The following is a 14,674-nucleotide window of genomic DNA, read 5'->3' as shown; positions in this document are numbered from 1 at the left end:
TGTTAATAGGGTCTGCCAATTTATGCAACATCCAACTAATGCTCACCTTTTAGTTGTCAAAAGAATTCTTCGGCATCTCAATGGCACAAAAACTCAAGGCATTACACTTACTGCAACTCTTCATTTTCATCTCACTGCATTTATAAATGCGGATTGGGCCTCCAATCCTAATGATCGTCAAAGTACTAGAGGCATACACAAAAGAACTAGTTCATTTTGCTTGCAATGATAGTTTGCACTGGAGTGTTTTTTAACACCTTACAGCTGAAACTAGTCCATCAAGGTCAACACTTATCTGGTCCTTTCTGTTGGAAGGCATATGGAGTACCTGAGACTGCCACTGTACCTCTGGCAAACTAATGGATATATATAAAGGTTTTTAAAAAAAAAATACAGCCTCCTTTTTCCAACTAATGGATGCACATGAGAAGGGATCAAGTGAAAGTAAACATGCATAGGAACTTTTAATAAATAATGTCTACATATGATATAAAGTTTTACTTTTCTACAATCCATAGAATGATTAGGACATGGTGCACTAAAAATGTGTCAAGAAAAAGTACAAATCTTGCTCCTCAAGAAGTTCTTCTCAATATCAAACCTCTTGACTGCTCAGATAGTTCGTTGTAATCGGCCTATGACATTTGTAGTATTACTCTTCCAAAAGACATGTGAAGTTGCACTCACCTCTATCATTATGGGGAAAAATGTGATTCGCTACAGTTATTGTGCATCATCTGTCCCAGAACAATTCCAGGGCCTAGAAGCTAGAACACATTAAACCCTACAAAAAAGAAAAGTGAATGCCTACAAAAATAAAGGAGCACCCATAACTATGTTAACAAAAAAGTGATGAGAAAAACTAGTAATTGAGAACCAGCAATTTTACCTCACGTCTCAAAGAAATCATGATAATTTTCCAAAGCCAACAGCAGCCTTCCTGATTTGACGGGGTTCAACCTTTTCAGGACTTGGCAATCCTGTTCTATCCTCATACTTTTTTTCTAAGGCCTGTCACCATTGACAAGTAAGCAAACAGAATATATCATTTGGAGTTTTAGATTATAGATGAAGAAATCTTCTAATAATTCATTTTGACAGCATCCAAACGAAAATCAATGGCCTCAATGTGCAATTAGTATCGAGAAGTAACTACAAAGATGGATTCACCCCATCCACAGATGTGGCCAAGCCAAAAAAAAAATTGTGCTGATAAAAAACTCGACATCCGTAAGCACATCTACTCACCTTCAATTGTGTACTTATACTGCTAAGAACTTCTTCAGTCATTCTATCAAAGAAGAGTACACCCTGCAAGAAGTTGGTAGCTATAAGAGAACATAGAATCATGTAAGACCATAAAACTGACCTTAGAAGATCTAAATAAATACTCAAACAATTGCATATTCCAAGCATGATCTTTATTTTTAAAAATACGTGACTCATGTGATGTTGCTATCTTGAGGGGAAAAGAGAACGTTAGTTAAAACATTTTGAACACATAGAAAGGCTTCTTTAAACATCTCTGACAATTTTAAATAACAGAGTTCTCTCTAATATGTGGTCAGGAACCAGTTTCTTCAACTCTAGAAATGAAATGTCAGACCCGACTTAAGAACATATCTATACTTTCCTGTCAATTCTATAATTTACACCGATCATGAAATTAAAAGACTAAATCTTCATAAAGAAAAGAAACAGAAGCTGGGCAAAAACCTCTAAATGGTCGTATTCATGTTGGAAAACCCTTGCAGGAAGACCTGACAGATTGACTATAAATCTTGCACCATTAATGTCCCGTGCATCAATCTTTACAGATTCAGGCCTCTGCAAAAAGACGAATATACATTGTAAAATAGTCTAAAAAATTAAAGCACAGCCAGAGTAGCCAGCAAAGTAAAACAGACTTAGATGGCACAATACTTTGCCAGGTAAAGAATAAACAAAAGAAACTAGGAACTTATAAAACATATTATGCAACTAAACATTTTAGTTTTTGTCACGTATTGAGCTGTCCAGAAGAAAATTAACAACGACTTATCTTATGATCCATAGGAAGACAAATGCATAGAAGGGTTACTAAATATGCAAGAAAACGAACAAACATTTGAAATGAAAACACTCTGCAGCTCACTTTGGATAAATGGCCGTATTAAAAGTATAAAGAATGAAGATAGTATTAGTATCTATGCATACCCTAACATCGGCATAAATTCCTGGGAAGGACAAGCAACCTTCATTAAAAAGAACCATTTTCTTTGAATATTTGTTAACTCTGGGATTTACAAGAACAATTTCTTCTCCTTCACCACGTTCACCCACGGGATTAAACACCATAAGCTGAATATTCATTCCAACTTGGGGAGCTGAGAGCCCAATACCATCAGTTCTGTGGAAAAGGAAGCCAACAAGAATTGTTCACACTCCTGTACATTGCAATGATTCTCTATAAGTTGTAACTAAAAATTAAAAAGAAAAAACTCTGAGCTTGACTCTTCAGATGGGTCGCAGCATAACAACATCAGAAACTAATGTTGCAGATCCTCTTGCCAATTTGATCCTAAAAGGCCCATATGGATAAAAAAAATATAAAATCTACTTAAAATCAATTAAATCCATTTAAAACATTCATGAATTTCAAGCATATTTAATTCTGCAAAACTATAACCTCCAAATTCCAATTGTCCGTACTCTGCTCAGTCATTAATCTCATAACCACCCTAAACCAACAAAACTCTTGCTCACGAGTTAACAAAAACTCACTTGTACATTACGTCGAACATTTCACTAACTAAAGTCTTCAAATTATCGTCAAAGGTTTCTATCCGCTTGTTCTTCGCTCTCAGTATGGGGTCTGGATATTCCACGATTCTAAGTGGTGCCTCAAATTGAATATCAGCAGCTAAAACATTTAACCAAAAACTAAACTTTGCTTTAACTCAAATATAAAATTTGAAGTAATATATAGAGAAATGAATAAACCAAACGTAAAACAAAATAATAACATACAATAAACTGTGCATCTAAACTATTCAAGCTTACGAGTAGCAACTTTGTATTCTTTGGGAGAAGAGCTTCGTTTGGCCTGGGCAATGACCGGAGCAACTGGAGGTTTCAATCGGTTCATGGCGGAAATCCGGCCGAACTGGCGGGTTGAGGATAACCCGGTGAACCTTTGGAAGATGGCGGGAATATTCGACCGGCAACTTCCGTAGGAGGAGAACGAGTAGAAAACCAGCTGGAGCCGAGCCGGACAAGCCATGCCTAGAAGAGTTGGCGGTTGGGTTGGGTTGGGTACTCTGCTGTGTTAGAAAAATAAATGGAGAGGAACAGAATTTTGTCTCAGCTTTTTTGGGGGTTTCTTATAATTTTCAGTAGTGCTCTGTAGTTAATGTTATTTCCCGATAATTGTGAAGAATAAAATGATTGACACAAGTACCTACTTCTTTTTCACGTAATTTATTTTTAAAAAATGGAGATGACAATTTTCATTTGGATAGAGATTAGAAATAAAAACTAAATTACTACTACACCTTCATGGCTTGGTACCTATGAGGTGATGGCTTGGTACCTATGAGGTGAAGGGTTCAATTTTTGGATTCTTCATTTGTTGTAATAATTATGTACATATTTGTAAAGTATAGAGATTTTCTTTGGTGTGCACTCATTTCTGGATGCACCAGTACACATTCCTTAATTTTTGGTATTTTTTATAATCGTGTATATTATAATTATTTACAATACTGAAAATTGAGTTCAAATAGTTTGTTGGGATGCTTGAATTTTTTTTTATGAGCATGGAAAATAGCATGTTGAACCCTATTTTTCAACACGGTAAATTATTTAGAATTTCTTGAAAATTTGTAAGATGTGTTAAATAGCTATAATGTACATGGTAAAAAAAATTATGTCGAAAATCATCATATACCAAAAACAAGAGGGGGTGCACCGAAGAAGCCCCTAAATTATATATATATGGGGTGCTTCTTCGGTGGAACCCCTCCTGTTTTCGGTACCTGAATGATTTTCATTTAGGAAATTATAAATAATTTAAAGTGTCAAAAACAAAGTTTAAACATGTTACTTTCCACAAGTATAAAAAAAAATTATCATTGCAACAAACTATTTAAATCTCGTTTTCCGCATTTCAAATTATTCAGAATTTCTAAAAAAATTGTAAGATGATTTAATTAACTACAATACATCTTATCATAAAAATATAAAAAGTAAAATAAGAAAACAATTGTGTTGAAAATCATCTGAGTACCGAAAATATGAGACGTTGTACCGGTACACCCAAAAATAAAGTGTGTATTAGAGAATTTCCCTATATATTTAGAGAGAAAATTATGTGAGATATATAGTTTTTTGCTTTCTTTTTATAAATATGAAAATTTTAAGATTTTTCTTTTTTATGGCTTAAAAAAATTCCTTTTTTTTTTGTTGAAATAAAGCCACATTATATTTATTAATTTTTTTTCTAGTTTAGTGTTAGAAATTTGTGTTTTGTAAAAAACAAAAAGGAATTTATCATTTCACCCTAATTATAAGATTATACTTGTAATTCAATTTGTAGTTTTTACTGATTATTTTTTTTACTATACATTTATGCTTTTCTTAGTGTAGGTTTCTATAAACCTTAACCTTTTTAGACTAAATCTCAAAAATATTTTTTGTACCAAGTTACTTTGGGTTTATATTTATTTAATAACCACAACATTGAAGGAAGTTCAAGTGTTGTAGGTCCATAAACGGTGATTAGAAGTCGATGCTCAAGTTTGCGGCAATATAATTGTAACGGCCCAAAATTGCTAATAGGGCCTAAAGCCTTGATTAGTGTGCCGAGAGGACATAATTGGTTTATATGTACATGATTATGTGGCATGCATGATTAATATGATTATATGAGAATGTGATATGCATGTTTATGAGTATTAGATATGCATGTGGGCTCGTTATAGCTTATAATGGCATATTTATAATTTTGGCTTGTTAAGGGCGTGATTATATGTGATAAATTGTTGAGACCATATTATTATGTGGATACATTTGCAATATATGGCTTGAGATGGTCCTAGTGAGTGGATTAGCGAAATAGTCACAACATGGTTTAATACCTAGCTCGGAGGGAGCCTAAGGGAATTTTTTTGGGAATTAAGAGAATATTCTGGGAATTAATAGATATTCAGTGAATAATTGGTAATTATTTGGAATGACGGGATTAATGGGTAAATAGTAGGAATACTTGAGGGATTAGCGGAAACAGAGGAGAAAAGACCATTTCACCCTAGAGTATTAAGGGGCTAAGTAGCTTAAGGGAGGACATTTTGGTCTTTCGTTAAATAAGGGATAAATTCAGTAACATCTTAAGGAATAACTAGAAGGCTTTGGAAGACTCTCATCCTCACTCTCTCTCCATCTCATGATTCTCTTCCTCTCTCTCTCTCTCTCTCTCTCTCTCTCTCTCTCTCTCTCTCTCTCTCTCTCTCTTGTGACTGAAGTTTGGGCAGCTGAAAGAAGTGAAGGGAAAAGGCTTAGGATTAAGTTTGATTTGGGCTGGTTCAAGCTAAGGAAAAGCTAAGTTAAAGACAATCAAAGGTTTCTGGGGAGTTTAGATCACCAATTCAGGTAAGATTCCAACTTTTATTCACCAAGTTGAGCTGAGTAGTTGTGAAGCTTTGAACATGTGTAGAATTCTGGGTTTTGATTGAATTTAGGTATATAAAATTGGTTGATTGAGTTTTCTAAGTGATGAATCGTAAGCAATTTCAGTAGAGTTTGGTGGGTTATATTGTGCCTAAAATATGTGAGTTAAGGTGTTAAATTCATAGATAACTTAGTTTAATTGGGAGGTTTGTTAAGGGGAAGTTCTGAGAAAATTAGCTGGGATGTTGTAGATACCCAGAAAATTCTGGGCACAAGGGGGTGCGTCACGACCCAGCTTGAGTGTGCCACGGACTGTGTGCCCAGAACGCTTGGGAATGCTCTCTGACCTGGGGGCGCGCCGCGGACCTAGGGGGCAATTCGTGGCCCGCCTCCCCTAAGGCTTGTGCTTTTTAGTCTCTGACTTGGGGGGGGGGGGGGGGGGGGCGCCGCTACCCTTAGGGACAAGTCGCGGCCCACCTAGGGGTTTTTGCCTTGGTTTGGTTTCTAGGTTTCGTAAGGCTCAGGGGTTCGAACCTAGGCGCTCGAGACAATTTCTACTTCCCAGTTTAGTAGAAATCGAGGTCCCGAAGGCTAGTTTTTCTCTCCTAAGTATTTATTTGGATTCAAAATTGATGATTACCTATTAGCCACTGTGATTATGTTTATCACCAAGGCTCAGGACCGAGGATCATGCTCAGGACCATTCGGTATCCTCCGCTCGGAATTCAAGGTAAGAAAACTGCACCCTTGTGTGGTTGTGAATGGGACTGAGATTCATAATTATTAATTGCTTGCACTCCGTGTTTGTAAAATTGATATGATTTTCAAGAATGACCGGCCTAAGGGAGCCGGGGTTAACGGTAAATGTATTGAGTGTGGCTCGGCCTAAGCGAGCCAGAGCCAGCTAGATCAACAGGGGCTCGGCCTAAGTGTGTCAACCCTGATTATTTGAGAACTTGGAATTATGTGCTTATCATTGAATAATTGAATATTCATACCCTGTTTTATGTTTAAATGAGATAAGCTTGATTGAATATTCTTATTGCTACATGTGTTTGTTGTTCTTGGTTTTCTTGCTGGCCCTTGGCCCATGGGTGCTATGTGGTGCAGGTAAAGGTAAAGGAAAAATGGATTAACCATGAGTTGGAGAGCTCTAGGGGCGGAGTGTACATAGTCAGCCGCTCGATTGCCATGGCCGAGGAGAAGTACAGGGAAAGAAGCCAGAAACTTTGTATTTTGCCATTAGAGTGGGCACTAGTTGTATATAACTTTTGAAAATTGTAAATTTGTCTTTTAAAACCTTGCTTTTGGGGTCCCATGTACCAAACATCTATTTTAATGAAAATTAACTATTTACAATAAAAAATTTTAACCATAACCTGAATATTGACTTTAGGATCGCATTTTTACTCAAATGACTGGATTAGCAAGTCCTGCATTATTTCAAATACACAGTGTAATGGTCTTGGTTATCCAGGGAGTTACAACTTGGTATCAGAGTAGACTAGGTTTAAGGGTTCCTGAAGATTGGCTGGACATGTACATTCACCGCTAAAGAGAAGCTCGACTCAGGGTTTGGTAATTGTGTATATGTGATTATATGTTTAAATGTTTAAATGAAATATAAATGTTTTAATGTGTGTGATTAATAGGGGCATGGGATACTAATAGGGTCTGGCCCTTGACTGTTGTATGATTATAATGAGGTGTGCTTATTAGCATTGCTATTGTATGTGAATGGATATTTGAATGATTGTTTGAATCTTGATTGCTTATGTGGTTTGAGTTTCACTAGTGAACTATGGAAAGATTGTTAACCTACCATCATTGCTTGACCGTCGAGTCATTGATTGTAGATAAACTTGGATAGCTATGTGTCCAAGGCGATCTATACAACTAGTCGGCACAAGGTCTGGGGCTAGAGATGATGAGCAGGGCAAGAACCCTCCGCCAGTTCCTGAGAACTGGCAGCAGATACTTGCAGACATGCGAACTTAGATACAGAGTCATGAAGAGCAGATTCTCCTCTTGAGACAACATGCTCCGTCAGGGAGTGCAGCACCAATTTTGCCACTTGTTGTGGTACCAATAGTTCAGACACTTGAGGTTGGGAGCAGGAGGGAGCAACTGTATGAGCAGTTCAGGAGGCAACATCCTCCAACTTTTGAAGGAGGACTAGATCCACTGAAGGTTGAACAATGGATGAGTATGATCACTTCTATCTTGGATTTTATGAGGGTGGAAGGAAATGACAGGGTGGCTTGTGCCATCCACATGCTTAGAGAGGATGCCCGTATTTGGTTGGAGGTGGCATCACAGACCAGAGATATTTCTACTTTGAGTTGGAATGGGTTCAGAGATCTATTCAACCAGAACTATTACAATGTTGCCATCATGGCCGCGAAGGTAAATGAATTCACATGGCTGGTACAAGGCAACATGACAGTTACAGAGTATGCCCTGAAATTTGATAGGCTGGTGAAGTTTGCATCAGACTTGGTGCCTACAGATGCAGCCAGACAGGACAGGTTTATTCGAGGGCTTAATGCTATGATAGCCCAGGATGTGAGGATTACATCGGTACCTGGGCAAACGACTTATGCTCAGGCTGTTGAGAAGGCTCTTGCCGCTGAAGAGGCAGAAAAAAAGATCTGGAGGGAGAACGCTGGAAGACAGGAGGTTCCCAGGGCAGTGCCTCCATCCATAGGGTTCGGTAGGGGCGGAGGCCCCAGTGATCTGAAGAGGAAGACCCCTGACACTTCAACCACTGCTGGTCCTGATATGAGGGGTTGGGGTGCTAAGGGTGGCCGCCGGAGTGGCGTTGAGACATGGAGGAGTTACCCTGAACGTACGAGGTCAGAAAGCGCCATCTAGGCGAATGTCGGGCAAAGGCTTGCTATTTGTACGGGGTTGTGGGAAACCTCAGGAAAGACTGCCCAACACCGAAGAAGGAGGAATCAAGAAAGGTGGATAGCTTGACTCTAGCTCGAGTGTTCATGTAATGACCCAACTACTCTAGACTTTTGGACCATTAACGAAAACTAAACATACTAATCCTTAATAAAACTTACATTGTGAAAATACCATAACTTTATTAGGAAACTTGTAAAAATAAGAGTTATTTACATAATTTGTCAAGTAGGATATGGGATCCCATTGTCTTTAAAAACAAAACATAATTTAAAATAAAAAGGAGTTACATAACAAGTGCGGAAAATACATGTAAAACCATAAAAACAAGACTACATCCTCGAAAATCGAACTCTCGACTCCTTGAATCCATTCATCACCGATACACATTCCCCAAGCATCCGCGAATCTTACCGCCACTATAGCTATTTTCCTGCACATATAAACAAAAAGGAATGAGCCTAATGCCCAGCAAGGAAAATCTACCACATAGTTCATATACATAAATTTCATAAGAAACATAAAAAAACATAACATAACATACATTACACTTATATCATACACATACTATAATGGCCATTATTACTTGGGGTCCCATAGACTAAACAAGTCATATGCCCATGAGATTAGTGGGGTCCTGCTAGCTAAGTAGGTCATATGCCCATAATCTATTTGGGGTCTTGTTAGTCATATGGGTCATATGCCCAAGCCTACAAACATACATATCATAACACTTATCATAACATAAGAAATATAAGATAACATATAAAACATATAACATATGAATTTCTATCCTATTTTCCTTACCAAAATTACCGGGATAAGAGGACAGAGGTGGGACTTTGGAACACTCCTAAGAATCATTTGAAAAAGAGTGAGTATAGAGAAGAAGAGAAATGAAAGGAAATGGAAGGACTAAACCATTGAGAAAAATTCTTACCAAAACCTTTTTGCTCAAGAACTTAGATTTCCAAACCAAAATAAAGATTTAGGTTAGAGGCTGAGTAGAAGACTATGAGAACTTAAAATAAAATAATACCAATGAACTAAGGTGTAGAAATACCTTGAAGACTTGTAGACCAATCTAAACCTTGAACCGAAATACTATGAAACCTTACTTCCCCAAGTGTTTGATAAGCTTATGATGATCAAGCTTATGATTTCCCCACCCAAGTGTTTACACTCTCACACTCACCTAGCAACTTGCAGCCTCTGAACTTAGAGTAAAAGGTGAATAATGGCTGGGTACTAGGTTCTATTTATAGAGTTTAGGAATGAAAGGATCTTAATTTAACTTGAATAAAAATAATGGCTTTTTAGGTGAAAATAATTTGAATCATCGTTCAGCAGAGGCTGAAGACTCGTTCAAAAAGGTGCTGGACTTATCAAAAGGTTGAATGGCTGAATGGAAAACAAATTCAAAAACTTTCAAAATAAGCTGAAGGAGGCGATATATCGCCCCCTGTAGGCGATATATCGCCTGGGCCAGTATGCCCGAGGCTGCCGTGCATCGTTTCGTGTTTTCCGTATCTACGTGCTGCGATATATCGCCCCCCATAGCTGCGATATATTGGCATTCGCTGATTATTTAAACACGAAATTACACATTTTTAGCTTAATTCAAATTGAGTAAACAGCCTTGACTAAGCCCTTAAACGTATTCAAAGCTGTTGACTGACCTTAGAGCATTCAAACTTTACCCTTACTAAATTTAATCCTCAAAATACTTAATCCTTAATCACCCATTCATAACATGTGCTTAAAATCCTATTGGTTCTTATCTAAACCTTATAGTATAATAAATATTAACCTTAATATCAGCCATATTAATCAAACCTTAGGTTAACATTAATATTCTTAAACTATAGGTTAAACTTAGAAAATCTACAAGTACTACTATGAGTGTCCAAATAATTCCCGGTCTGAACCAAAAATCCACAGTCATAAAGATAATACTATAAATACTATAATACTACTATTTAACTAGCTAAGTAAAGTTCTTGGACTCTACAGTTCACCTTGATGTAGGCAGAGGCTGAGGCTAGTCCCTCGGTAGTGACAGGTCAGCTTTCTAGCGCTGGCTCTTCTTATACAGTATTGATTGACTCTGGTGCTACACATTCGTTTGTTTCTAGTAAGGTAATTGATATATTGTTTAGACCTAGTGAGTATTATACTGTGGGGTTTGGGACTATATTGCCTACAGGGGAACTAGTAGTTTCTAGGAGATGGATTAGAGCACTACCAGTGATGGTAGATAGTAGGGAACTATCAATAGACTTGATCAAGTTGGGTATGGATGATTTTGATATGATCTTGGAGATGGATTGGCTGGTCAGATATGGGGCTACTATAGACTGCAGGAAAAATATGGTGACTTTTGAGCCTGAGGGGTAGGATTCCTTTGTTTTTGTGTGTGTTGTGCATGGACCCCTCATACCCATAATATCAGCATTAAGGGCTAGGGACCTATTGCAAGGAGGTTGTATAGGTTTTCTAGCCAATGTGGTGGATACCACCAAAGTTATACCAGTAAGACCGGGAGAGACCAGATTGGTACGCGAGTTCTTAGATGTGTTGTAACGACCCAAAATCACTAATAAGGCGTAAAGGCCTTGTTAGTGTGCTAGGAGGGCACGATTGGTTTATGTGTGAATTAAGTAGTTTAATGCATAATTCTGTGTCTAGCATGCTTGAATGATTATATGAATATATGAAATATGCATGTGGGCCCCATTTGGTTGCTAGGGGCATATTTGTAATTTTAGCCTGTTGAAGGCATAAATGTGATATTTGTATATACTGTGATTGATATCATGTGTGAGTGGTGATATGATTGTGATGCACGACCCGAGACGGTCCTAAGGAGTCCTTTAGTTAGAAAGTCACAACAGGGTCAAATACCTGGCTCGGGAGGAGCTTAGGGGTATTTTGGGAATATTATAATGTGTTTGGGAATTATTGAGTAGCAGTTAGTAATTTAGTAATGGTTTAGACATGTTGGGGATTTTCAAGAATACTTGAGGACTTAGCAGGATTTGAGTGAAATGACTAAATTGCCCTTGGAGGCACCTAAGGATTTAAATAAGTTCAAGGGTATTTTGGACCTTTTGTATAGAAGGGGATTTTGATCAATAAGGCAACTGATTCTAGGGGCATGTAGAAGAGAATTATAAGGAAATAACCAAAAGGAAACTTTCAATTTTTCTCTCTTCCTCTCCCAATCGGTTTTCCCTCTCCCTCTCTAAGGTGTTGGTTTTGGAGGATTTTAAAGCAGAAACTCAGGAGCATAAAGGGCTTAGCTAGGATCAAAGGTAAGTTTTAATTCAAATCTTGATGAATTCTTGCTGGAAGTGTTTAATTAGTGAGTTGAGTTTTGTTTTATCTTGTGGGTCATTGGAATGAAGATTTGGTGAGGTTCAGCTTGGGAATCAAGAGAATTAAGTTTGGAATTTGATTGGGAAGCAGCTCAAGGTTGAAATTCTACTTGAGGTAAGAGTTTCATGCATCTCTAAAGTTTAATTTCTTGTGTGGTTTAAATATTCTGAAGGGTGGTTTAAGTTTTGGGAATTTTGAGCCATTAGGTGATTCTTGGGTTTGATTGTGTGTTTGGGTTTGTTGCTATGGTTTATGAGTTTCCATACTGTTTATCTGGAGTTTAAGGTTGAATTGGGACTTGGGTGTACCTTGGGGTTGATTTGGAAGAGTTTTGGCTCGGGAAAAATGTTGGGAAAAACCCAGTTTTCTGTATTCGCGTATGAGCGCCGCCGCCCTGTTCTTCCGTGTCGCGGCACTAGGTTGAATCAGGAGATGGGGACCATTCTGGGCGCTGCGGCCACTATAGGGTTGTGCCACGGCGCTAGGCTAATTTCAGGAAAGGGAAATTTGGGTTTTTAGGGTTTTGGCTCAGGGGGCTCGGGGGACGCTTTCGATACCTTGTGTGGGGAAACGGGAGGTCCCGAGAGCACGGGATTGGTTCCGCGAGATGATTATGAATTGGTTAGTAATGAAAGTGTTATGTATGTGTTGTGACTAGGTTTTCGGTGAGGCACGGGCTAGAGGACCGCGCTCGGGATTTCGGTGCTCAAGAAGCTCGGAACATAGGTAAGAGAACTGCACCCAGTTATGAATTTATGATGGGACTAAGGGTTCCCTATTTTTGTATGCATTATGAAAGTTGGTATTATACCATGAGAATATTAAATCAACGGCCTAAGAGTGCCGGAGTTTACACTGGCGCATAGGGCACGGCTCAACCACCGATAGCTGAGGACAGCTTAATATTCACTGAGCTCGGTTTAAGCGGACTGGAGTTAGTGGGGTAAATAGAGGGTGCGACCTAAGGGCATTGACCCTGATTATTGTGTGATCTGATTATCTTTGTTAACTGTTGAATATGACATGCTGAATAGCTGAGTAATAATTTGTGGTTCCTGGTTATGTCTGTGAGTTATGTGATTAATATGGATTACTAAATGTGTGAATATGCTTTAAGAGTTATATGATTATTATCAATGTTTGTGCTTGAGGTTATGTTTTCTTACTGGGCCTTGGCTCACGGGTGCTACGTGGTGCATGTAAAGGCAAGGGTAAGCTTGATTAGCCCTGATTCAGAGAGCTCTGAAAGCGGAATGTACATGTCTAGCTGCTCGGGCACCATGGTTGAGGGATGGGCACGAAGAGGAGGACCGTAAATGTCTATTTTGTCCTTAGAGTGGCTAGTGGTTGTTTGTACCTTGAAATTTTGTAAACTAACTTTCAAACGTTGTTTCTTTTGGGATCCCTTGCACAAAATGTTTAAATATATGAAATGTATCTTTTATGACCAAAACCTTTTTAACCCTAGTTCATTAATGTTTTAGTGACACGTTTTCAACTAAAAGACTTGATTAGCAAGTCATGCACCTTTATAAATACACAGTGTAACGGTCTTGGCTACCCAGGGCGTTACATGTGTTCCCTGAGAATTTGTCGAGGCTGTCGCCGCACAGGGAGATCTAGTTTGTTAACTGAGTAATAATTTGTGGTTCCTGGTTATATCTGTGAGTTATGTGATTATTATGGATTACTAAATGTGTGAATATGTTTTAAGAGTTATATGATTATTATCAATGTTTGTGCTTGAGGTTATGTTTTCTTGCTGGGCCTTGTCTCACAGGTGCTACATGGTGCAGATAAAGACAAGGGTAAGCTTGATTAGCCTTTATTCGGAGAGCTCTCAAAGCGGAATGTACATGTCTAGCTCCTCGGCTGCCACAGTTGAGGGATGGACAGGAAGAGGAGGACCGTAAATGTCTGTTTTGCCCTTAGAGTGGCTAGTGGTTGTTTGTTCCTTGAAATTTTGTAAACTAACTTTCAAACGTTGTTTCTTTTGGGATCCCTTGTACAAAACGTTTAAATATATGAAATGTATCTTTTATGACCAAAACCTTTTTAACCCTAGTTCATTAATGTTTTAGTGACACGTTTTCAACTAAAAGACTTGATTAGCAAGTCCTGCACCTTTATAAATACACGGTGTAACGGTCTTGGCTACCCAGGGCGTTACAACTTGGTATCAGAGCGTCCCAGGTTTAAGGGTTCCTAAAGACCGGCTGGACATGTACATTCCCTGCTAGAGACAAGCTCGATTTAGGGTTTGGTAAAGGTGTATATGTGTTTGTATGCTTATGTGCTTGGAAAGAAATATGATTGTTGTTATCTGTTGGATTAATAGGAAGCATGAGATAATGATAGGGCCTGGCCCTTGACTACTGTGTGATAATATTGAGGCGTGCTTATTATCATTGTTGTGCATGTAAATGAATAACTGAATGATTAATTGCATATCACATATTTATGGGTGAATGTATGGATGGATGTCTATATCTTAACCGTTGAGTGGTGATGTTGGGGCATGCTTATTAGCAATGCTAGTGCATGTGGATTAATGCCTATCTCTTGATTGCTTGTGATTGATTATGTTCCATTAGTGGATTCTGGAAAAGCTTTTACCTTGTCATCATGGTCTGATTACCAACTCGTTGATTGCAGATTAACTTGGATGGCTATGCGTCCAAGGAAATCTACGCGACTAGCCGACACTAGGTCTGGGACCGGAGGTGATGACCAGGGCCAG

The 14,674-nt window shown here is 38.3% G+C and overlaps 1 protein-coding gene across 2 annotated transcripts; it reads right to left on the bottom strand.

Annotated features, from left to right (window-relative positions):
* Window positions 1-434: 434 nt before the first annotated feature.
* On the bottom strand, window positions 435-3,397 carry LOC133818167 (peptide deformylase 1B, chloroplastic/mitochondrial). Of its 2 annotated transcripts, none has more exons than XM_062250891.1 (7): window positions 3,043-3,397; window positions 2,764-2,902; window positions 2,197-2,389; window positions 1,717-1,827; window positions 1,249-1,311; window positions 890-1,011; window positions 435-807 (listed from the first exon to the last, which is right to left on the bottom strand). In XM_062250891.1, exons 1-6 carry the CDS (start codon window positions 3,260-3,262, stop codon window positions 907-909), a joined length of 831 nt encoding a protein of 276 aa, XP_062106875.1. In that variant the 5' UTR covers window positions 3,263-3,397; the 3' UTR covers window positions 435-807; window positions 890-906. The 2 variants fall into 2 exon arrangements, with proteins under 2 accessions (XP_062106875.1, XP_062106874.1); XM_062250890.1 differs by having other exon boundaries at window positions 435-784; window positions 3,043-3,394.
* Window positions 3,398-14,674: the final 11,277 nt, after the last annotated feature.

The sequence above is a fragment of the Humulus lupulus genome, chromosome 2 (genome assembly GCF_963169125.1).
Source record: "Humulus lupulus chromosome 2, drHumLupu1.1, whole genome shotgun sequence".
Classification (NCBI taxonomy): domain Eukaryota; kingdom Viridiplantae; phylum Streptophyta; class Magnoliopsida; order Rosales; family Cannabaceae; genus Humulus; species Humulus lupulus.
Note: the sequence above shows the minus strand (reverse complement) of the source record. Positions and strands in the feature narration are given on the sequence as shown.

What these genes read in the sequence shown, in the direction of transcription:
- LOC133818167 (XM_062250891.1), bottom strand. Translation starts at nt 3,262, where the DNA reads ATGGCTTGTCCGGCTCGGCTCCAGCTGGTTTTCTACTCGTTCTCCTCC. An exon ending in AGAATACAAAGTTGCTACTC is followed by an intron (nt 2,903 to 3,042) that starts GTAAGCTTGAAT and finishes TAAATGTTTTAG; the next exon opens with CTGCTGATATTCAATTTGAG. An exon ending in ATGTTCGACGTAATGTACAA is followed by an intron (nt 2,390 to 2,763) that starts GTGAGTTTTTGT and finishes CCTTTTCCACAG; the next exon opens with AACTGATGGTATTGGGCTCT.